Raw genomic sequence first — 25,792 nt, forward strand, 5'->3', positions numbered from 1 at the left:
GATTGATAGTGGAAAATAAAATGAATCAACAGAATTGTTTCTGGATATTTAACATGTAAATAATGAGAAAACAAGGAGGAAAAAAAATATAGAAGTTTTTGGTATGGAACGATGCCGGTTTCCAAATTAAAAAGGATAAAGAGTCCCAGGAATATCATCATACGATGTAAAAATGGGGCTGAAGATTCTAAAACTGTCCAGGGAAGAAACAAGGCCCATAAAGAATCAGAAACTCGAGATGGCATACTTTTCAATAGCAGAGTTTGAAGAATTTAAAGCCAGGCAACAGCTGGTAATAGTGGAGATGGGGAGTGGGGATGGCAGACTAGCTTACTGCAAAGCAATCCTCTTGCCAAGAACAATTAGAAAAGCTGGAAAAAGTATTTTTTTAAAGTGCCTTTGAAGGCATCAAAGGGGGGATCCCTGGGTGGCTCAGTGGTTTAGCGCTGCCTTCGGCCCGGGGCGTGATCCTGGAGACCCGGGATCGAGTCCCACATCAGGCTCCCTGCATGGAGCCTGCTTCTCCCTCTGCCTGTGTCTCTGCTTCTCTCTCTCTCTGTATCTCTTGTGAATAAATAGAATATTAAAAAAAAATGAAGGCATCAAAGGCAGAAGGGGCTGAAAGGGCCAAAATCCTAGAGAAGAAGGAAACTCAAGAGAGGTGTGTCTAAATAGCTCTTCTTATTTTCCAATTCATGAGCAACAGGTAAGAGGACAAGAAGCTGGGTTTCTAGAAGTATACTATGGCTCAAGGGTCAACATTTGGGCATTTGGTGCCCATTAAAGAGATGGAATCCCAGGCTTTCAGTGGGAGCTACCAAAGGGTTACCCCCTAGAAGTAGTGACCTACTGGACATAGACCAACTCCATCAAAGGCACTGTTGATTGCGCCCGAGTCCAGATGGCATTAACATGATCTGTCCTTACTGTAATTGCTAGTCAAGAGCAAAAGGAAATTCTCCATGGAGGAATATAGAAGCCTCATATTGTCTTAATTTTTCATATATAATGTCAGGTATTCAATTGAAAAAAGAAAAAGAACATCTTACTAAGCAGTGATGGTTCATTTTTTAAAAAAGATTTATTTGAGAGAGAGAGCGAGAGCGCGCAAGCAAGTGGGAGGAGAGGCAGGGGTAGAGAATCTCAAGTAGACTCCCCACTGAGCGGGGAGCCTGATGTGGGGCTTGATCTCATGACCCATGAGATTATGACTTGAACCAAAACCTAGAGCTAGGTGCTCAACCAACTGAGCTTAACCAGGCTCTCCAATGGTTCATTTTCTTTCTTTCTTTTTTTTTTTCTCAATGGTTCATTTTCTGCCAACTCGACTGAACCACGGGGTGATCAGATATTTGGTCAGACACTATTCTGGGTGTACCTGTGAGGGTGCTATGGAAGAGATAAATAAATATTTGAATCAGCAGACCAAGTAAAGCAGAGATTGCCCTTCCTGATGTTAGTGCCTCATCCAATCAAAAGGCTGAATAAGAGGGAATTCCTCTGCTGTTTTTGAATAGAGACATTGTTTTTCTTCTGCCTCTTCCTGGGTCTTCCCAAACTTGTGTGCTTTGGGACTAGAACTTATACACCATCTGCCTTCCTGGGTCTCCAGTTTACCAACTATAGCTCTTAGGACTTGTCACCCTCCAGAATTGTGTCAGCCAACTCCTTCTAGTTTGCGTCCTTCTTTCTGCATACATATCCTTCCAGTTCTGTTTCTCTGGAGAACACTGACTCATATACAAACATACTGAGGGACAAGATGAGATGACCAGAAACAATGAAGAAAAAAATGCAACTGGATAAGATTTGGATATTGACACAACAGAATTTATCTGACACAACAGAATTTCAAGAATTGTTATAAAAATGATAAAATGGAAATTTTATAAGCTAAAATTACAATAACTGAATCAAGACTGCCAAAAATGGGTATAAAAAGGTTTATACATAGCTGAAGGGAAGATCGGTGGACTGGAAAACAGGTCAGAAGAAAATATCTAGGGACACCTGGGTGGCTCAGTGGTTGAGTGTCTGCCTTTGGCTCAGGGTGTGATCCTAGGGTTCTGGGATGGAGTCCCAATATCAGGCTCCCTGCAGGGAGCCTGCTTCTCCTTCTGCCTGTGTCTCTGCCTCTTTCTGTGTGTCTCTCATGAATAAATAAATAAAATCTTAAAAAAAAAAGAAGAAAATATCTAGATTGAGGGAGGGAGAGAAAAAAAGGAATTATTGCAGTGTAAATTATACCTCAACATAAAAAAGAAGAAAATCTTAAAAATTTAATAGGGAGAAGAAAAAAATTAATAGAGAAAATTAAATAAATATGTAATACCTATAATACAAGGTGGAATATATAAGAATCATGAGAAGGTTTCAAAGAAGGATAATAAAAATGACTGAGAAGAATCAGGAAAGAGTTCCCACAGGAGTTTACATTTGAGATGATTTCAGAAGGTGGACCAATGGCATTTGTTGGGTGGTGGTAGGAGAAAGCAGAAAGGAAGAAGGTAAGAAGAAGTAGTAACAGGTAGGATGGAGCACTATGTACACACCGGGCAGGTGCCGTGTCTACAGCCAAAGGAGACACAGGAGGCCACCTCCCTCGGAGGACCTGGAGAGAATGCCCCAGCACCCAGATTATCACAATCTGACCCTAAGATTTTCTGAAATCACTTCTCAATCGACATCAGTCAACATTCATATAATATTATAGGAGTTCTCAGGACCTTTCTCCTCGGCAGTAGGGCTCATGAAGCTCCTCAGCATTTCCCTAAGGGTCCTGGGCTATGGAAAAGGCTGAATCTATAACACTCCATTTGGTTTACTACAGAAGCTCCCAGAACTCTACTGGTGAGGGATAAATTAAAATTATTTGTTGAAATGGAGTTTCTGGACTGTCTACAGGCTTCATTTTTGCATGCTCCCTCTGGTCTCTGTATGACTGATACTGAGAAATGATTTACTGTCTCCTTTCCTAGGGATAGGCTGCCAGAAAGGATGCTGGCTTCAATCTTTACTCATTCATCAATATACCTTTCTGACACCTGATAATCTGGCTTCTTCCCAACCTAATGCAATTAGTCTAAACCAGCTTGGAATGTAAGATCTCAAAGCAACCACATTTTATTCTTGTGAAGCATCTTTCATTTAGTGCCTGCTAGGCTTTTTCCACTTCAGGGAATTTTTTGTGGCCTGCATTGCATATTGTTCACAGATTTTCCGTAAGTGCAAGAAGGGAGGGTAAAAGAGACTCATGCACACAGGATAACCATATTAGAGAGCCTTTTCCTTTCTTAAAGATTACATTCACCGTTCTCATCTCCACAAACTGATAGACCTAAAAAGAATCTTCTGGCTAGAATAAACAAGAGCCACAGAACTGCACAGAAATTTAAGAGAAATTTGTTCTTCGGTTTTTATATTCTTGCATGCTACCTCTTTCCTTTTTTTTTTTTTTTAAGATTTTATTTATTTATTCATGAGAGACAGAGAGAGAGAGAGAGAGAGAAAGAGAGAGAGAGACAGAGACATAGGCAGAGGGAGAAGCAGGCTCCATGCAGGGAGCCTGATGTGGGACTTGATCCCAGGACTCCAGGATCATGCCCTGGGACAAAGGCAGATGCTCAACCGCTGAGCCAACCAGGGATCCCTGCTACCTCTTTTCTATGCTATGCTCCATCCACTAAGGCTCTATGAATCTGTTCTTCTGTGAACACCCAGTTCACTGGCATAACAAAGTCTAATTGTAGCAAGGTATGAGCTCTATTTCTCAGATCTGCATCCACAAAGGAGACACCTCTGCCTTAGCATGGGCACTTACTCATACCCCAGAGCCTCTTAGAGTCCAAATCACTATGAACCTCATGGTCCGGTGAGATTTGAATATGGCTGTACTAGAACCTTTTTTAAAAAAGGACCCGCTTCACTCTAGCAGTATGATGAATGATTATGCTAATCCCAACCTGCGGTTTGTTTGTTTTTTTAAAATCACATTCAAATATAATTATGAAGAGACCTCAAAAGATATACCTATCAACAATCCAAATTATTCTAGGAGTAAGGAGAAGCAGGTTAATAAAAAATTGCAAGGAAGGACAAAAGCCTAGCTAACTGAGTAGAGGAGGAAGAGTGGGTAAGATAAGGTAAGAGGTGAGGATCACTGCTACTGCTGAAAATGCTACCTACCTGGTGCCACTACTGGTCTTAGGAATGGGTTTTCCTACAGAGAAACCATGACACTGATCTTTTTTCTGATAACACACAGTCATTGTAAAATAGCAGAGACAATACAGAGTCTCTACCTCCAATATACCCTTACCTCTAACCCCAGAGATCACAATCATAAGCCACCTGGTGTTTAACTGTTCAGACTTTCTAAAAGTGTATCCAGAAGTATATACACACACAACACTAAACTTTTTCTTTTAAATACTGCAATAGTAGCAGCTCATTTTGATTACTGCTGAGGTCTATTTGTTAAGCATTATTAATTGCTACTACATACTCAATAAGCAGACATTATCAAGTACTACCATATATTAATTTATTAAGGACTGTATCATGCATTGTGCCAGGTACATATTTTTGGATAGATTTTATTAAGCTAGCTCTTCTTCAGTGAATTAACTGCTCATGTCCTCTGTGCCTTTCTTTACTGGAGAACTGCTGTTCTTTTTATGGATTTCTACAAATTCTCTATAATAAGAAGCTAATCTTTTAGCTTAGTGGGTGGTGGGAGCATGAATTTTGGAGTCAAACACACATGGGTTCAAATCCTAGCACAGGCACTTACCAGCTATCTACTTTTATCCCTAGGTCTTGGTTTCCTCATGTAGAAAATGGGAAAAGGAGCCTGTCAAAGAGTTTCTGCGAGGATTAAGACCCTACAAGTGATTGCTACAGTGATATAATAATTGTCATAGCAAAAATAGTTCATAGTTTAATTTTCAATCACTCTGAGTATCTTCAAGAGAGCTAAGTATCTTATGTAAAAATTTACATCCTAATAAACAACAATGCAAAAAATAGTTCAAAGTTTCAGTGTTTTCTTATTAAATAAAAACAAAATTGAGAGGGTGTGCTGGATTATCCTATGGTCTAAGCATGGAAACCCAAGGGACAAATTAGCTCAGTTTAAAAAGACCTGTATAACATTATGATCTAGCCATACTTTTCTTTAAGCAATTTCACATTCAGTTGTAAAAAGCTACTTGTTGACTTATGAAAGAAATTTATGGTACATTTCATATGTTAAATCTCTCTGAACACTATACCAACCTTCAGAGTCACATATTTTTTTACTTTTTTCCCTACCTTCTTAAAACTTAAAAATATATGAACTTTTATAATTGGAAAGGAAACTTTTAAACTTAAGAAAGATCTTGCAAACCCACTGTAAAGACACATTTTGGGGACAAAGGAAATCTGAATATGGGTTATATTAGATGATATCAAAGAATTATCATTAATTTTGTTAGGTGTGATAATGACATAGTAGTTGTAAAAGAAAAGGTCCTTTATTAATGATGCATAATAAATTATTTATGGGTCAAATACCATGAGGGCTACAATTCAACTGAAAGTATTTTAGAAAAAAATAAAGATAACAAAATATTAGTAGCTATACTAATCTGGATAATGGGTTCTGGTGATTCATTACTAATAATAATTAAAAATTAATTATTTTTATTTTTGTTTGAAGTTTTTCATGATAAAAATTTTAAATGAGCAATTTAAAAATGAGCCTCTTTTTCCTTTCCAGCTATATAAGCTTAGGTAGCTGTATTCATGCTTCACTGAGATGGGTTGTAACTGAATATAGCTTTAAACTGCTTAAACACCTCTCCCAGGCTATGTCTGAATTTCCCATTCTAACAACAAGCTGGGGCACTGGGTGATTAGCTAAAGGCCCACATACAATAAACTGATGACTTCCGTCACCAGGAAAATATATTCAGAATTTGATATAATTCCACAAATACAGCTACTTCTGTGCTTAGAGACACAGTGACATAGACACTAGGGTTTGCTGGAATGCAGAGGGCCAGTGCAAAACAAAAGTTTGAGAACTTGCACACAGGAGAGCAGGGCTCAGTCAGCTTCCATTGAAAGCTGGAATTTAAGACTGCAAAGAAATGAAAGTGACATGCATGGGCCCACTCCAGGTGTGACCCTGATAACTCAAGGAAATGAGAAAATACTTCTTGGTAGCATTGTTTCCCTGAGTAATCTGGTATCAGCACCTTTACTCAAGAGGGTCACGGTGCTTGTGGATCAGATCATAGGCAAAGAGAGCTAGGATATATGAAATAGAGACAAAAAGAACTTTCCTTCAGAGAAGCTGATTAGCATTCCTCCTGCTTCCAGGGCATGACATGAGAAGACAGAGCTGACAGGTTCCTGAAAGACCAAGGACAGATTTAATTGTCCACAGCATCTCCATACACCATGTTTCCAGATTTTGGAAAGCCTAGGTTGGCGGCTCCCGACCTGGAGCATGTGTCAGAATCACCTGCGTTACTTGTAAGACCATGAATAGCTGGGTCCCAGCCTCAAAGTTTCAGATTCAGTAGGTGTGAGTGGGGCCCAATCATTTACGTTTTTTTTTTTCCTTTTTCCTATATAAATTTTTTTATTGAAGTTCGATTTGCCAACATATAGTATAACACCCAGTGCTTATCCCGTCAAGTGCCCCCCTCAGTGCCCATCATCCAGTCAAAGACCCCACCAAAAAGGAGAATTATAGATCATTCATGTTTCTAACAAGACCAAAAGTAATGCTGATGCTTCACTGAGAAATGCTGGCTTCACTATCTGAATGAGTGCCTAATGTCATCTACTATTCTACACACAACTATTCCCAAGCCAAGAAGACGTGGTGCTAACATGTGTGCGGGCAGTATGTAAGGTTTCTCTGCCTCATGGCCACTTCACTTCACTTGCCCAACTTGTCCCTCTAAACATATCTTGCTAACTCTCAATTCACGTGGACCTGTGAGAAGATGGGGGAAATTTTCCATGTCTGACTGTATCCTGGACATACCAATACTAAAATGGTTCAATATTTAAATCTGAAAAGTGCTCAGAAATACTCAGATGAAATGCATTAGATAAAGTACTAAGGATTAACATGCATGAAGAATGTTTTATTATAAACCCCTGTTTTCACTTTCTTGCAGCTCTCCAAAAAATTAGCCCTTTGTGGTGAAATTTTCCATGCTTGGTTTCAGCCCAAAGGTGATTTTTTTTTTGCAAAGTTTGAGAAAAATATATTAAATAGTTTTTGAGTTATGAAAAGATGAAAAAAGCCCACACAATTTTTCCACTTTGAAAGCAATTTTAGGATTTTAAAAAAATATGCAGATGACTAAAACATGGCTGAAGTCACAAAGTTGAAACTTTCCATGTGTTCGGCTTTCAGCAAGGTAGTCTCCTGGGTAATTAGAAAAGATAATGTGTGTGCACACACACAAACAGATAAACATATGTATTTAAGTAAATGCATAAGTGATTCGCAAAGTCGCATCTCATCATAGTCAATAAGAGCCTTCCTCAGAGTAGGGGGAATTTATTGTTTTCTGAAAGAGTCTTTCACCAAGCAGAGTAGCTAGCTGTTGACTGACTGACCCCTGTGGTTTTCATGTAGCAGGGGTCACTCCTGGCTCACAGGGACACAAGTGTGTCAATTCTGTGCACTGTGTCTCCAGAACCATCTATTTCCTTTCATACTCCCATCCCCCTGCTGCCCCCAGTTCCTGGAACATTATTCATTTACCACCTAACTGCCTGCGACCCCCTTCTCCCACTATTTCATTACAAATGTGCTCTTCCGGGTCACTACTGACCTTCTGATTACCAATACCAGAAGCTTTAAGTTCTCTTTGAATTCACCTCTGTTACTCTGTTTCACTTATCTATGGCTACATAATGTACCATTCCCTAGCTTATGGTTTAAGACCGCAATGGTTATTTTTTCTTAAAATCTGTGAGGTCAGGAATTCAAACAGGACTCAGCTGGACTTCTGCTCCATGTGTCACTGGCTGGGGTCATTCCCTGGGTTGCATTCAGTAGCAGATGTAACAGGCTGAAAGATTCAAGAAGGTTTCACTCATGTCTGGTGCCTCATGATCCTATGTGGCCAGTTTGGGCTCTTTCACAGCATGGTAGTCTTGGGTAGTTGGACTTTGCATATGGCAGCTGGCTTCTAAGATGGAAGAAGTAGAAGCTCCCAGTTCCCAAAGGCTTGAAATTAACATCACTACCACTGTATCCCACTGGTGAAAGTCACATGCCCAACCCAGATTCAAAAGAGAAGGGAAAGAGACTATTCCATGAGAGAAGAGTGGTAAAGAACCTGTGGCCATCTTTAATCACCACACATTTACCTCTTTCTTGATCTTCTCCTTTCTCTTAGCATGTGGTACACTCTAATCTAGGGTAATGGCTTTCATTTTTTTTTCTTTTTAACCCTGATCTAAAGTAAGATATATACTCTACATTGTAATCTAGGATATCAACAAACCCCATAAAAAGTGAAACAAGTTTACAATCCAATCAACTCTAATATTTTCTATTCTATTTTACTCTATTATATTTTTAGAAATGCTATTTTATTGTTCACAAACATATACTTCGCTGCTCTGAGGAGGATTACACTTTGCAGCCTCCTTGATGGCAGACTTGGTCATAGAACTTGTTCTGTGCAATGCTGTGTGAAGACTGACAAATGTCACCTCCAGGCAGAGGTTTTAAAATGCAGTGGTTTATTATTTCCTTTTTATCTTTTGCCATGAGACTGGAATATGCCAGATAGAAGCTACTCCATCAATCTGGATTCTGGAGTAGGAGTGCATGATGAGAACATGCTGCATGGGGCAGCCAACCCTCAAAAGATTTGTATTATGAGCAGTAAATAAATCTTTGTTGTTAAAAGCTACTTACTGTAGTGTAGCACAGTCTACCCTATCTTGATTGAGCCACTGCTTGCAACCCACTGAGGTGACTTCAGAATCCACTAATGGACTAATGTAGTCATTAGTTTAGAAACTTACTATACCTTTTGCTTCTTCTTCATCTTCCTATCAGATAAAGTCATTCTCCTAATATACATATATGACCAGTTTTTTTCTCTCTTAACAATTTCCCTTGGCAAATTCCAAATATAGTCTTTAGTATTTCTCATCAGAACTAGTAATAACTTGCCTATCACTGGGTTTTTAGCTTCTTATTCTTCTTCTTATTCTATACTCTCTCCCCAATTCACTCTCCTTTTCGCTGAGAGATTAATATATCTGATTCAGGACTATTATTATCACAGATCCCTCAGTGGCTCCTTACTGTCCAGGAAATAGAGTCCTAACCTCCTAGTCCCCACTTCTATTACCCTAGGCTCTCCATCCCACTGCTCGCTACATGCATACTAGGCTGCATCCAAATAAGACCACTCACTGCTCTCTTCATGTGTCCAATGATAAAAACTATTTTTTTTATACTGTTCCCACTACTTAGAATATATAACAACTCCTTACCACCAAAACATCAAACCCACTACATCTAAACATTTCTAAGTACTGACTCAGTCTTCCTCTGCTCGAATACCAGCTCTTCATCTTTTTCTGATCTTCCCAGTTAGGAGCCATCTCTTTCTTCAAAATATTCAGAGCCTTATGTTACTTTCCTCAGTTAATCTAGGGACAGGACTCTGACAACAGTTACTTTGATATATGAATGAGCTCTTATTCTTTCCCCTCCCTCCAGTTTATCTTGACTGTTGAACACAATGCAGTGATGTTGTATGAATGTTTATCACAAAGATATCTAGCTTTCACTTCAGACATGAAGGTTCATCCGAATAGTGTTGGGGCACTACAGTCTAAATAATTTCATTGTTTGCAGAATATTTGACTTTATTTTTTTCCCTACTGTAGACAAGATGTACTCCTAAATCAACACGCATGATCTAACATGCTATTTTAACTCTTTCAGTAAAAAGTGTCCAAAGTTCTCAGCTATGTCTTTTAAGCCTCTCAAATTTTGAGTATCTAAACACTACTGGGGACCCAGAAGAAATAAACAAAGAAAAAGCTCTGAGCAATAACAAAATCCACATATTTAATTTCATCAATTTTACTCTTGCATATGCATTTTAAGACCTGTTCATTCTTACTCAAGACAAAATTCTAACATGATTATTTGTTGTCTCTACTAGTCTCAAATTACAGTAACCAATTGTAAGTAGGGAAGAGAAGTAGAACCTAACACTGAGGAAGAAGACAGAGAAACTAAAATAAACAGGCAATTTTTTTTAAGCACTATCATTTAAGAAGTTTCAGGACATAGGCAAAATCTCTTTAATCGTATTTCACTGTAGTATAATATCATTATCAAAACGACGTCCTTGAATCACTAATTCCTCCATAATCAATATGCACTGTTGAAGAAGATAGATAAGTAAATAATATATTTTAGACAAATTTTTATTCAACTGGATAAAAGAGTCTGGTGCTTAAAAAAGAGAGTTTAAGTAATCTGGAAATTTCATTTAGAGAGAAGATAGTTTTGCCAACCAGACAGACAAAGGAAGCTCTATGTTATTGTGCATTTTCCCCAAGAAAGGCCAAATGATATAAAAAATTAAGTTTTTGAAGGATCTGTTATCCCTGGAAGGGAATGAAGTGTTTTCATAAAATGCTATATAAATACTTAGAGGAAAATAAAAGTAAAATTACTTGAGGTTCACCTCACAACTCAGTGCAGAATCCACTTGAGAATCAAGGTCTTTCAACTTCCAACCTTGAATTTGACGCAATCTATTGGCAAAATCAGATGGCACATTTTTAACATACAGAGGACTAATGCTGAAAAGAAGATTCTAAATAGGATGGATGAAACTACTACTTTTTTGTTCCAGTTACTTGACCTCCAGCCCCAAATTGCTAAAGCAGCATTCATGGGGGTCTCCAGCTTCTTGAGCTGCAACATCATGGACCGCATGAAGCTCGTTGTATCCAGGAGTATACAGTGCTATCTGTAGGCTCTGCTGTCATCCAAAGTTTGAAAGAGTCATCAAATATCTTCTTAGACTCTTGTTATACCCACAGCTAATATAACTGTATCCTACCCCTGGATTAAGACAGAGCTGAGGCTGCATCCTGGCAAGGGACTTTGCTCTCAGCTCCCATCCATGAAATGGAAGATAGGATGAGACTGTTTCTAAAGTCCATCTCAGCTCTAAGAGCCTATGAGTCTAAAACTATGTTTGTTATTACAAGTCATGACAGCTACTATTTAACAGTCTTCCAATTATATATTTTCTCAGGCTTCTTTTTAAATTCTTTATTTTGGGCATTACTTGTTAAAATATAGAATGATTTCTCTAATTCTATGTACCAAATTTGCTTAAAGAAACAAAAAAAATTTCAATATCAGATTTTTAAAAGAGCCATTTCTTTAGTATATTAAAATAAAGGTCAGATAATATGTCTAAAGTGTGCAATAAGTATTTTAAAACAATTTTAAGACCAAAGTTTCCTATAATTAGTTATAAAAATATTGTAAAGAACTGAACCAAAATAAAACCAAATAAACCAGCTACTAAACTACACATATGTCTTCAAAATCTTATGGGAGTCAAATATTCCAGTAAAAATAACAGAAAAGATGGAAACACAAGTTTCTTATTATCACACTTCATATGTTATAAAACATAACAGCTAACTTATTTTTGGCAAAATGATTAGGGATTGCAACACTCTGGCTTATACAAACTTATTTGATTGTCAAATGCATCTTAAATGGAGCGTGTCATGCTAACTTCAGGCATGCAGGCACCGTGCCGTCTTAGGGTAGCGCAGAGACACTGAAATTTCAACACTTCAGCAGGGATCACACCACCGATATTAACTGGGCCAGGTGTTTAAAGAGGCGGGGGCGGGGGGGGGTAGGGTGGGGAGGGCTTCAACAATGCAGTTAATTGAAAACAGACGAAGCTTTTGAATAATATAAAAAAAAATCATACAGATGTTCACCCTTCTCCCTGGGTGACCTTTATGGACAATTTATTGCATGCGTTATTTTCTAGAAAACACCCTTTTTAAGAAGACACGGTTTCACATGTCTCTCTGAAAACTCTATAATCACAGTATGAGTTATGCCTCCACAAACAGACTACGTTACGCTCATGTTTCATTTCCCTTTCCCCTTTTCACCACCGTTCCTGCAAGGGCAAGAACACCTGGAAGGAGAACAATAATTAGAAAGCTCTAGAGCTAAAGGAGCTATAAGAAGCTGCATTCACCTTGAGAAGCATTGTACTTCTTTCCCAACAGACATGTGAGCGCACGCCAAAAAGGAGAGATGGATTCAAAACAAATGTGCTGAACAACTGTTCTCCTGAATGTAGAAGAGAAACTATACACTACACGCAGAATCGATGTGAAGCAACCAAAAGCCAAAAAGACAGATCAGTGATTAAGTTAATAGACTGTGAGGACTCAGAAATGAGTATTTTCTTCTTTATGTTTACAGAATAGTGTATTTGTCAGGGTTCGCAGAGAAAAAGAACCAACAGGATTTATATGTATGCATGCATATGAAAGGAGATTTATTATAGGAATTGGCTCCCATGATTATGGAGGCCAAAAAGTCCCACAATATGACATTTGCAAGATGGGAAGCAAGAAAGACAGTGGTATGATTCAGTCTGAGTTTGAAGGCCTGAGAGCCAGAGGAGCTAATCTTGTAAATCCTGGGTCGAAGGCCAGCAAACCCGGAGATCCAATGTCAAAGGGCAGGAAAAGATGGACATCTCTGCTCAAGAAGAGAGAGAGAAAGAACCCCCATTTCCTGAGTTTTGTTTTATTTGGGACCTCAATGGATTGGAAGATACCTGCTGACAATGGTGAGAGCAAATCTTTGCTTGGTGTACTGATTCAAAAGCTAATCTCTTCTGGAAGCATCCTCAAAGACACACTGAGAAATGTTTTACCAGCTCTTTGGCCGTCCCTTAGCTGGGTCCAATTGACATATAAAATTAACCATCACAAATAGTAATGCTATTATTATTTCAAACATACAAGTACTCTTTTCTTCAAAAAAAAAAATTCCTTTTTTTTAAGGTTTTTAAAACACCCGAGATAACTAATAACCCCAAATTGTATTTCATATCAGTTTGCTGCATTTTCTTTGGCAAGACCAGCTCACTTGCTATACTGGGAAATAAACTCAGTATTTTAACTTATATGTTATCTACGTATCTATATGCTTGACTGTACATGACACAAGTGAAATACTCACTGTAGCGGTGGTGGGGTAGGCAGCTTCTGACATGATCCTTACTTTCTAATGTTCATGCTGCAGTGTAATCTGCTCCTCTTGTGGGGGCTGGACCTAGGGCCTTACTTCTAACAGATGGAATACCATAAGAGTAATGGGACATGATTTCTGTAATTAGGCTATAGTTTGTGACTTCCATCTGCCAGCAGACTTTCTCTGGCTCTTCTACCATACTTCCTCTAATGAGGCAAGTTAGAAAGACGACCCACATGTTAAGGAACTGAGGATGCCCTCACCGAAGTGCCAGTGATGGACCAAGGCTCTCAGTCCAACGACCCTCAAGGAATGGAGTCCTGCCAATGACCACGTAAGTGAGCTTAGCAGCACATCCTTCTCAATTCAAAATTTCAGATGAGACTGCAGCCCTGGAAGATACCTCGATTGCATGTAGTCTTATGAGAGACCCCAAAGCAGAGGACCCAGCTAAGTTGTGGCTAGATCCCAGACCCACAAAACTCTAAGAGAATAAATGTGCATGGTTTTACTCTATTTGATTTTGGGGTAATTTGTTACACAGCTGTAGATAACTAATACAGTACTTAACCTAGTGACTGAGCCAATGATTCCAATGTCACAATTACAGCTAGTACCTATTAGGGGACTTCTAAGGTTGAGGCACCATACTTAATTCTCTCTTTGGGGAACATATCATTATCCCCATTTCACAGATGAGGAAACAGAGGTATTGAGATACTCAATAACTTGTCCCAGGTCACACAAACTATGACAGCAAGTATTTGAACCTAGGTGTCTTAGCTCTAGAGCCAGGGCTTTCAGCAACTTATAAACAGAACCACTGAGTGGCAGGGCTGGGCACTGTAAAGAAGGTAACTTCATCACACAGTACTAGAAGAGATTTGGAAGGCACAAAAGAGATCAAAAGCCATGCAAGATGCTAAAAACAAAAATAAAGTCTCCTTTCCAATTAAAATACTTTTCTGTGGAAAAAAGAGTAGAAACAATAACACAGTGAATGGAAAGCAATCCTGAATTTATCGAAATTGCACTTAGAAATAGAAAATACACTTTCTTACACCCAATAAGCAAAAATTAACAACCTTCATTTGTTTTTTTTAACTTAAATTCAATTTGTCAACATATAGTACATCATTAGTTTCAGATGTAGTTTTCAATAATTCGTCAGTTGCATATAGCACCCAGTGCTCATTATGTCATGTGCCCTCCTTAATGCCCATCCATTTGGCATTAAAAACTATAACCAGGGACGCTATAGTTGTACATTTCCTAAGGGCAATTATGAGTGAGACGTAAGTGTGTCAAGCTGGTACAAACAGAAGAAAATTTCCAGTGAGCTTTGAAACTCCTTGAGATTTTTATCATATGGAATAAGAAGAGTCAAAATCCGAGGACACAGAGATTCTAGGAAGGAATCACTTCTATCTTACATTCAGACTACAAGGTTAAATAGCATTCCCTCATACTCCTACACTCAGTAGTTATCAGACCTATGGGTTAGTGTGTCTCTTCCATTAGACTTTGGACGCTCTTATCTCAAAGACTGTCTTAGTCACCTGGATGTCCTCAAAACACAGCTCAGGGCCTCACACATGGCCAGTGTTTAATATATGTTTGTTGAATAAAGAAATAATTTATGTTGTGTATTGCATCCATTCAGTAGATTCTTTCAATTGTACATGTAAGTGAGAGTATGAGTTGCTCTCTTGTTTTGAAGTCCCTTCTAGCTCACTAGCTTTCTCAGGCACTTTAAATAGGCCTTTGTGTCTCCAGTATTCTACTTAATATTTGACACCCAGTGGCACCCAGTCATTTATGAATGAATGAATGCTTCAAAAAGGCTGCCAATCTATAGAATGGAGAAGTATCCAGGCTTATAATTAAATAAAGATCTGGTATTCCATAAGGACAGCTGTTTGCTTACTGATGATCATGATGACGACAATGATAATAAATTATCTTCCTTTTGAAAGGAGGCGTGAACATTTGCAAAATACTGTCACAATCAGATTCTTCTCTAGGTCTTAGCTGACGAACTACTCTTAAATATGCCTTTATAAATGAGAAGTTATAAGCAACTTCAGAATTTCATATAACCCTAGATTAAATAGCATTCATCTGGTAAATTTCTATCTCCTTATTATTTTTTGAAACACATGGAAACAGCATGAACATACATGCACATAGGCCCACAGTAATATAGATAAAGATAAAGAAAGGCAGCCACCAAATATCCCCCTCTCTGTTCTGTTTATCATTAAACAAGAGATAAAAGAGGGAAGGAAAGCTGAGGTGAATTTGCGCAAGTGCATAATCTAGCACTTACAGTCACTTCCTGAGGCATACTTACTGGGAGTTCAGGGGCAAGCTTCAAAATCTCAAGAGAAAAATGGCAGCCTATTGAATGGCCAATGACCACAAGTTTTATTTCCTTTGGCACATGAGTTCTCAGGAAAGCTAGCTTGTGTTCCACTTGACCTTGTAGTCCATAGATGTCATTAATTTCTTGAGCGTTTGTATCTAAAAGCAAAAATATGTGTATATTTTCACTTAATGAGGAAAATAATAAACTCACTGGGAAAAATACCTAAAAAAATAGCCAACAACAGTACTAGTTATGACTTATTTAAAGCCTACAATGTGCTAGTTACAGTGTTATACACTTTACTCAAATTATATCAACAAGTCTTCACAACAGCCCTGGAAAGGTAGTATTTATTTTCTTTTTATAGATGAAAACCCCAAAGCTTACAGACATTAGGTGATATACACTGAAAATCACACATCTATGAAGTGAAAAAGGTAAGATTCAAACCCAGGTCTGTCCTCAGAGCTCAGGAACTTTCAACTAGTCCATGAACTACAGTTAGCTTAGGCCACTACCTCTCAAACTTGATCATCTATCAGAACCCTCTGCAGGATTTAGGAAAGCAGTAATTGCTGGACTCTACCTTCAAATTCTGTGATTCAGTAGGTCTGGGCTGGGAACTGAGAATTTCTGTTTCTAAGTTTCCAGGAGATGTTGATATTGCTGGTCCCAAGACCACACACTGAGAACCGCTGGTTAGGCTAGTTTATATTATTAATAGAAAACTACAAAAACCCATGACACTGCTTCATTATTTTAGATAATCTGTTGAAGAATTTAGACAGAAAGCCTTAAGAAGAAATGCTGCAAATTGTTCCTTTTAACCAGCAGTCTTAACCTGAAATATCCTTTCTTCCTTTCACAAATGAACTGTCTTCTGGAATCTTCAAGAGCTAATTAAAACTTTATCTAGCTAATCTCCAAGAAAAATGAATGAGCCTTCCTTTGTGCTTAGCCAGTCCTCTTCACTCTTATTAGAGCACTTTATCATACTTGTATAATTGTCTTTTTATTTCCTCTCATGGGCTATGAGCTCCTAGGAGGCAAGATTCACCCTTTCCTCTGTGGCTAGCACACAGTAAATCTTAATGTGGAGTGAAAAAAAAATGAACTCACTGGACAGTCTCTGAGGATGCTGCTAAGCTCTGGTATTCTATAAATATGGGAAATTTCAATAGGTCTTCCCTATGCACCTGTAATATTTCAAAATATCACAAGGTGGTAAATTGTTTATTAAAATTTGAATCACTAGCATATTAAATTTCTTGCCTTCGATTCCTACAAGTTACTAATGTGAACTGTAATGAGCCACACTGTGGCTCATTTGACGGGTACCCAGAACTCACTGTGAAGGACTGCTCTTCAGTTTTCTCTGTACATGCCGTTTCCATTCCCTTCAGTGCTCAGCAACCCTTGTTAATCTGGCTAACTCCTCTTCATCCTTCAAACTCCAAACAAGTGCTATCTCCTCCGAGAAGCCATTTTAGGATTCAGTGGGTGAGAAGTAAAGTAGCCTTCTTTTCAGGTTCCCCAATATCCCATGTTTATCTCACCACACTACTCCTAATTTTTTCCTATGTTACAATTTATGTCTTGCTTATCTTTGTCCCACTGTATGTTTCTATACAGTTATGGAAGACCTTTTTTACTGAGTCAATGAGGCTTATTAGTTTCCTTTTTTCCATAGTATTACTAATCTCTCAGGTAAGATGTGCTCTGCCCTAATCCTTCTAGGTCAGCCTCGAATCAGGGAAGTTCAGCATAAAACAGAATGGGGAAGAGAGAAAATCTGGAAGTCTGACTTTGGTAGGGCCCCTGATAGCTCCAAATTAAAAGTGTTCATTGAATATTACACTTGAGTACTTTATGTTCCCCTCTCAGTTTATCTGATTTGATCCCTCCACCCAGAAGTGATCATATTATCCTTACATACTCCAAAACAAACATCTATAAGACCTGCAAACCCATTTTTTTATTTTTCAAAATATATAATGTTTGAAACTGTCAAAATCTTCCTTTCATTGGGACAGCATGGTATAGTAATATCATGGGTGTTGGAGACAAAATAAATCTGAGTCTAACTCCCAGCTGAGCACCTTATTAACTTGGTGGCTAAGGCAAATCTTTTAACCTGGCCTCAGTGTCCTCTTATCTACAACAGAGATAATAATTCTAGCCTCCTAAGAGTGTAAGCATAATATTTTTAAAGCACATAACACAAGTGTCTGGCATAAACTATAAGAGAAGTGAAAGTTATGGTTGCTATCATTCCAATTCCCATCATTTAAGTCCTCCCTGGAATATATACCAAGAACATTTACTTGGATAGCGCAAAGAGAAAGAAAATGAGCTAAATGCAGTAAAACATTTTAAAACTTCACTGACACCAGAAATAAGGTTCTAAAAGATTATATTTCAGATGAACTTTAATGAACACTATAATTCAAAAGATTAATCAAATGAATATTTCAGAAGTAAATCTAGCTTTACCTCTGGGAACTGCTCAGTAGATTTCCAAGGTAAACACATTACTTATTAATGTCTGCTATAGTAATGAGGTTAAAGGAGAAGAAAATACTTTCTAGAAATAATAATGATAGCAAACTTAAATGTGCTATCTGGACATTATTTTACTAGTAAAAACTAAAGGTTAAAGGATTATATATTTCACTGTTTTTCATGATTATTATTTTAATATACTCTGAAAAAAGGCCAGAAATCATTATCACTTTCCATAAAATATAGTAAAATAATTATATTTAATTGTACCAAAATGAAAATAATAATATGGAAATTACCTAAGCCATTTTTTTTCTGTAGAAAAATGTACTATGTACTACAATTTACAATCCACTAAATATGTTTGGAACATAACATCTATCAAGATATGGTCTTAAATATAATACTGACAATTTTTAGAACCTGACCCTATTTCTTAGACCCATTTCTATTTACTTTATAGCTCATATATTGAGTCTGGAGTTTATTTCAAAAGGTACATATAATCTGTTCCTACAGAGTTCACTAGAGAAATTAAGTAATATTAGTATTTCACATTTACTCTTTATCTAGTTGTTCAAATTGATTCAGTTATTAAAATTTTGTCACTTTTGGATCGAAATGTTATGTATCCCTTACAGACATAGGTATCTGATAACTAGTATTTCATTCCATTTCACACTAAGTGAATTGACCACTCTGACAGAAAACAGTGACTAAATGGCCAGCCCATGGTGACTTTGAAAATACAGATATAAATACAGTATACTCCCCTTATCTTCAAGGAGTTCACAATCTAATAAAAACAAACAAATAGATAAAAACACAATTATAAAACACTGAAATAAGTTTATCTAAAGCATTTCCTCGAGAAAAGAATAAATTTTTATTGCATTTAAAATACGGATTTTAATTTAATTTATTAAACCATTTTAATTGCGTTTAGAACAATTGAAAGGTAATGCCCCTTTGGATTCATGAAAACTACTGTGCCCTTCTTCAAATAAAACAAGATAAATATCTAGAAAATATTCTTTACTAATTCACATTACTATAAATGTGTAACTTTACATATTTGAATGCAAACATATGGCCTAAATTTAATAATACATACATAATATATATGTATGTCTAGGTACATATTGGATATAAATGCATAATCAGTCTTACTATATATTGTCGTTTAAGCAGTATTTATTTACAAGTTATCTATGACCATAGAACTAACAAAATTGGAGATTAGTGCTACATGAGCCTTCTGCTAGGACCAATTGATTCCAACTCAGGTCATTACCTCAGGGTTGTGAGATTGAGCCCCACATCGGGCTCCTTGCTGGGTGTGGAGCCTGCTTAAGATCCTTTTTCTCCCTCTGCCCCTTCCCCCCTTCCCTAAAAAAGTACCAATAAAGATAAATTTAAAAAAATGGAACTTCTGAATTGTTTTCATTTATTAACAGAAAATATTAAAGCAATTATGGCAAATATGGCAAAGTGATAACTATTGAGAGAAAATCGAGGAACAGAACCTTGGACTGTTACACTATTGTTTGTACTTTTTCATACTTAAATTTCTTTTCTCAAAATAAAACATTTTAATTAAGAATGCTTTGACATGACTTTCCTACCTACATCAGTTTTATAGGGGAAATTACCATTCATTTCTCCATTACTCTCAGTGGAATACAAAAGCCCCAAGGGACTTTATCTAAGTTTATGCAAAACATCAGTGAAACGGTGGATGAGAATGTCCCTAATTCTTCATGCGTATGTAATTCACTGATCCAAAGGTCTTCCTTTCATGACTGTACCCTGAGTTTACTAAGCTGATGTGAAAGCACATTCTCATAGTTTAGGCCTCGACTGTCCCTGGCCCCCTAAATATTTCTGTAAACTTGTTGCATCTAAACATTGGTGTAAGTCTGCTAGCTAATTTTAAGGCATGGAACACAGGCTATGGTAGGTAGGCATCCTATTTAAAACTGCTATCAAATAAATAAAATCTTTTAAGCCCCAAACACGTCTTATAAAATAATTTATTATAATTATTCTCCAAATACATGGCTAAAAACTGGGGTCATCAAATTATGCTTTTCACCTGATAAAACCCAGTGCTCTGCTAAGGATTTTAGTAGGGGAAAATACGGGAAATGAGAGACCAAGAGAGAGAAAGAGAGAGAGAGAGAGACAGATTGATTCAGCAAGAAGAACATAATGTTTATTGACTTAGCAAATAACAAAAGCCAAAGACATAAAAGTGTGAGGTGTAATTCTGGACAATGATGAGTTCTGTGGCTGTTTGTGGTTTATAGGAAGGTGGAACAAATGAGGTCGGAAAGGAAGGCTGCCACTTGATCAAGGAGGACACTGAACATCACCAGGGAGTCTGGGCTCCACTGTTGTGAGCAGCGGGAAGAGGCTAAGGCCCATGAAGAAAGGGGCAGTGACCTGGCCTGTGTAACAGGACACTGACTTCAGTATTACTTTCCCTAGTCTTGTTGTGCTTCTTGCTTCTGTCTTCCCCGAGACTAACAATTTGTGGGATTCTTAACTTCTTTTCTTGCTCCACCCCTTGTTTTTTTTCCCTGTTTCTTCCCACCTACTGAGAGCCTTGTTTACTGTCCAGTGACTATGAGTCCCCCAGACTTGACTGTGCCTGCCTTTGGCTTTTCTAGCCATTCCATTCTGCCTCCATGCTCCTCTGCCAATCGTGGTCCTGGCAAGAGACAAAATTTTACTGTTTTTCTCTCTTTCCTTGTGTTTGAATACTGGAATGGGAGTGGTTTACTGTTTCTTTGGATAAGCATGACTCAAATTCATCATCAGTTGAAAGATTGTGTAACTTTTTTAGGTAGTGTTTTATCAGCTGAAACTAAATCACTGTGATTTCTAGTTTTTATGTTACACTTTTTGAACAAATGACTTAAAATAGTTGATAATGAATCTGCCGTCAAGTAAGCTGACTCTATAGTAAATCAAAGCCAGAAGGAGTTTATACTTCTAATTCCTCACATTTTCTTTTCACACTTTTTTTTGGTCTTGAATCACCCCCTCCTGACATTGGTGAACATCTGTGCTCCCAATTATACTCAATTTATGGTTGTGATAATGTGGCGCAACTAGAATATTATTTCCAACTGTTCATAATTTTAACATGTGCTAATATGAAGCAAAACATACTTTCAACATTTGATGGGTGGTTATAGCTTATGTCCTCTCTCTCAATGATTATATATTTTCACACCATATTTTGCATGTCAAAAAACCTGTTCTTTAGGGCAATAATCTTGGATGATGAATAATCTATCTACCCTGCCTATCCAAAGCAATCTACCATAGCATGCATTTGCAAACATAACCTTTAATATGTAAAACAGATGAAAGCAGAACTGTTCTGGCTGGATGGGATACTAGAGCCCCACGTGCCCATCTTAGAACTTTTGGGCTCCTCAGAATACAGATAGAAAGTCACCAACCTAAAAGGCGGAGACTGGAATCTCTATTTCTTTGTAGATTTCCGCAGTACGACACATAATCATCTAGTAGGTTGTCAATAAATCCTTGATGATGATGAGCCACTCATGTACCCTCTCTAGAAAACCATAGCTTCCTTTGGCCCTCTGGTGGCCCTTTGGGCTAATGCCTCTAGATGGCACTGTTCTCATTAGGTAGCAAAGGAACCAGGCTCCAATTACTAAGTTATTAACTCAACAGTGCACAGGTAGCCTAAGCAATAAGCATACTCAAAGTTATAAAAAATAAGATGTCAATTTAAAAGGAGAATCAGGACAGCCCCGGTGGCACAGCGGTTTAGCGCCGCCTTCAGTCCAGGGTGTGATCCTGGAGACCTGGGATCGAGTCCCACATCAGGCTTCCTGCATGGAGCCCGCTTCTCCCTCTGCCTCTCTCTCTCTCTCTCTTTCTCTCTGAATAAATAAATAAATCTTTAAGAAAATAAAATGAGAATCAGGGCCGCCTGGGTGGCTCAGCAGTTGAGCGTCTGCCTTTGGCTCAGAGCATGATCCCGGGCTGGGGACTGAGTCCCACATCAGGCTCCCTGGAAGTAGCCTGCTTCTCTCTCTGACTGTGTCTCTGCCCCCCACCCCATGAATAAATAAATCTTAAAAACCAAACAAACAAACAAGAAAATGAGAACCAAAGACATTTCCCAGAAATTCAGCCACACACAGATAATTTTACTGGTTTTCCTCAAGAGCTATGTAGTGGTTCTGAAAATGTGGTCCTAGAACTAACAACATCAACATTACCAGTGGAACTTGTTAAAAATGCAAATTCCCAGATCCACCCCACATCTACTGAATCAACAACTTGAGGTGACACCCACTCATCTGTGTTTTAATGAATCCTCCAGGTGACTCTGATGCCTGCCAAAATTTGAGAAACCTTGATCTAGGGTTATCCTTTGAGTCTATTTTCAACTTTCAATGTTGTTCTTCCTGTTCAAATGCTTGATTTTGCCTTCACTTAAGGGCTTCTTGTGATAAGGGGTTGAATGTTGCTCTCATTAGATAATTCAGTACATAGCTTCTCACCCAGGTTAAGAATGTAGGAATTAGACTTGTCACCTTATCACCATTACATTACACAAAAGAAGATGTATCATCCTTCACTGAGTACCCTGAGGTTATTTTCACTACTTCCTAGCTCCCTCTGTTTTGGGCTTAATGTCTTCTCTTGCCAGAGGTAAGATAACAGGCCAGCAGAGCTGGTGGCTTTTTAAGCAGTTAATCAAGTCTGTTTTCTCTTTTTTTTCTTAAAAAAAAAAAAAAAACCAAAATGATTTTATTTATTTATTTATTTGAGAGAGTGAGTGAGAGAGCATGTGCACGTGTGCAGAGGGAGGGGCAAAGGGAAAGGAGAGAGAGAATCCCAAGCTGACTCCACACCCAGCACAGAACAGACCTGGCCAGTCCCACAACCCTGAGATCATGATCACAGCTGAAATCAAGAGTTGGACACCCAAATGACTGAGGCCACGCAGGCACTCCTCAAGTCTGTTTTCTAAGAATTCTAACACCTCTGTTTTCCAAACACAACCTAAGATTGCAAAAGCACATTCTAAGCAAACATAAATTTCCTGACAAAGGAAAAACTATGATACTGAACCTAAAATTTTCTTTGGGCTTATACATAGAAATAACTTAGAACAAGAAAGATGTATCTGTTAAGATATTTCATAGCAGAGCAAGTATCTGCTACATACTATCAGTAACAGTATCAGTCACATTTCAATATGATGGCTGTTGAAATACATGTTTTTAACCAAGGAAGCAAAATCTCTGTATACTCAGTTTTACTTCACTACTGCTCTTAAAGTCCTTCACTGGTAGGTAATCAAGATTTACTTATCTTTCAAAGTATACCCTAGTTTTTAAGCGGAGTGTTAAAGACTCTCAAGTGAACTGAATTCATAGAGGGACACACACACGTGTGTGTGCATTAACACAGAGAAAAAACACTATGAAAAAAGCCACTTTGAAGTATTTATACAACATTTGCCATGAGTTGTGCTGTTTTTTCTATACCCCATTACTCCTGTTCCCCTATGAGCCACAGCTGGAAAAGGGTCACAGACCAGGTAAAACTGGTGATCATGGAAGGGCCAATCTGAGAATTAGCCCATGGAGTAACTAAACCTGAAAACGGAGTCTCATTAGCACTTTGCATTAGCCAGCTAAGATGACCTCTCGACAGGAGGAGGTAACACTAAACTAAATACTCAAAGTGCTGGCTTCCTGTCGAGGTTTTGCCACTCACTAGCAGAAGGTGATTTTGCCCTATTGGGCTTTCCTTCCTTGAAAAATAAGGGTTCAAGGTAGGATTTGTTGTGGATACTTTTACCTCTAAGATTCTATAATTCTTTTTCTTTCTTTAAAGATTTTTTTTTTCCCAGTAGTGGAAACTTTCAAACATACATAAAAGTAAAGAGAATAATATAATAGAATCACACATACCCATCACCCATTTCCTACAATTATTTTTTTCTGCTTTACTGAAATATGATTAACAAATAAAAACTGTATATAGTTAGGATATACCACATAATTGTTTTTATGTGATGATTTAATATACAGATATATTGTGAAATGATTACCACAATCAAATTATTATATCCATCACCTCATGTAGTGTACTGTTAAGTGCCTGACATCAAGCTTTTGATTGACTAGGCTTCCATTTCAAAAGACATCCATCTTGAATAAGCATATTGCCATCTGTATGACACAGCTACTAGTAAAACAGCCAGATAGGGAACTAGGCCACTCTACTCATGAAGGTACCTTTCAGAAAGCCTTGGGTAATTTAGATAACTGACTGCTTATGTGACCCACTTCTCCCTCCCCAAGCCCTAATTCTGGCTCTTAAGCCTTGCATTAGCCAATGAAGAGTGAACCTGCAATTGTAGACACTCCACCCTTGGACCCTAACAGAACCCAAGGTCTGCTCCCCCTGCCATGTAGGTAATAAATCTTGTTCCTCAATGGTTTCTTGCTGAAGTGTATCCTGCAATCATAATTAAGAACCACAAGAGCCAGGCCAGCCATAAATAGGGGCCTGGATGGAAGAAATGTCTGTGGAGCTCCCTACCAGTGATGTGTTCCCAGGCAGGCACTGCAGGCCCTCTTAACTGAAGGTACTGCCATCAGCAGGCTTGGGATGGAGGGAATAATAACCCTTTTTCTTTTTTGTGATGATGAGAACACTAAGATCTACTCTCCTAGCAAATTTCAATTATACAATGTAGTATTATTAACTATAATCATCATGCTATACATGAGATCCCCAGAACTCATTCATCTTACAACTGAAAGTCTGTATTCTTTGACCAACATCTCTCCATTTCCCCAATTCCTCAAATGCTGGCAATAGTTCATAGAACTCTGATTCTGAGTTTGACTTTTTTTTTTTATTTAATTCCACATGTAACTGAGGTCATATAGTATTTGTCTTTCTGTGCCTGGCTTATTTCACTTAGCATAATATCCTCTAGGTTTATCCATGCTGTTGAAAATGGCAGGGTTTCCTTTTCCTTTTTATAGCCAAATAATATTGCATTGTGTGTATCTATCTATCTTACACTTTTAAAAATCTATTCATCCATTAACACTTAAGTTGTTTCCATATCTTGAAATTATTTATATACTGTGAATAACACTGCAATAAATATGTGTGTATGGATATCTCTCTGAGACACTGATTTCATTTCCTTTAGATATATATCCAGAAGTGAGATTGTTGGGTCATATGGAAGTTCTATTTTTAATTTTTGAGGAGCTTCCATATTGTTTTCCATAATGGTTGTACTAACAGTGCACAAGAGTTCCCTTTTCTCCACACCCTTGTCAATACTTGTTATTTTTTGTCTTTTTGATTATCATCATCTGAACAGGTGTGAGGTGAGCCTCACAGTGGTTTTGATTTGCATTTCCCTAATGATCAGTGAGGTTGAGCATCTTTTCATATACCTGTTGGCCATTTGTATGTCTTCTCTGGAAAAATTTGCCCATTTTTAAACCAGACTATAGTTTTTTTTTGTTTGTTTGTTTTTTTGCTATCTTGGTGTATGAGTTCTTTATATATTTTGGGTCAGATAGATG

The 25,792-nt window shown here is 37.8% G+C and overlaps 1 protein-coding gene across 6 annotated transcripts in view; it reads right to left on the reverse strand.

Moving 5' to 3' along the window:
* Window positions 1-25,792, reverse strand: part of LDAH (lipid droplet associated hydrolase) — a 104,830-nt gene that overhangs the window by 45,056 nt on the left and 33,982 nt on the right. For all 6 annotated transcript variants that reach the window (XR_004806449.2, XM_025454551.3, XM_025454552.3 and 3 more), the window contains one exon: window positions 15,660-15,829. Coding sequence is in view for 5 of the 6 variants with exons in the window: in XM_025454551.3 (XP_025310336.1) it covers window positions 15,660-15,829 (170 nt within the window). In the remaining variant the exon portion in view is untranslated. The remainder of the gene's footprint in view (window positions 1-15,659; window positions 15,830-25,792) is intronic.

This window comes from Canis lupus, chromosome 17, assembly GCF_003254725.2.
Source record: "Canis lupus dingo isolate Sandy chromosome 17, ASM325472v2, whole genome shotgun sequence".
NCBI lineage: Eukaryota > Metazoa > Chordata > Mammalia > Carnivora > Canidae > Canis > Canis lupus.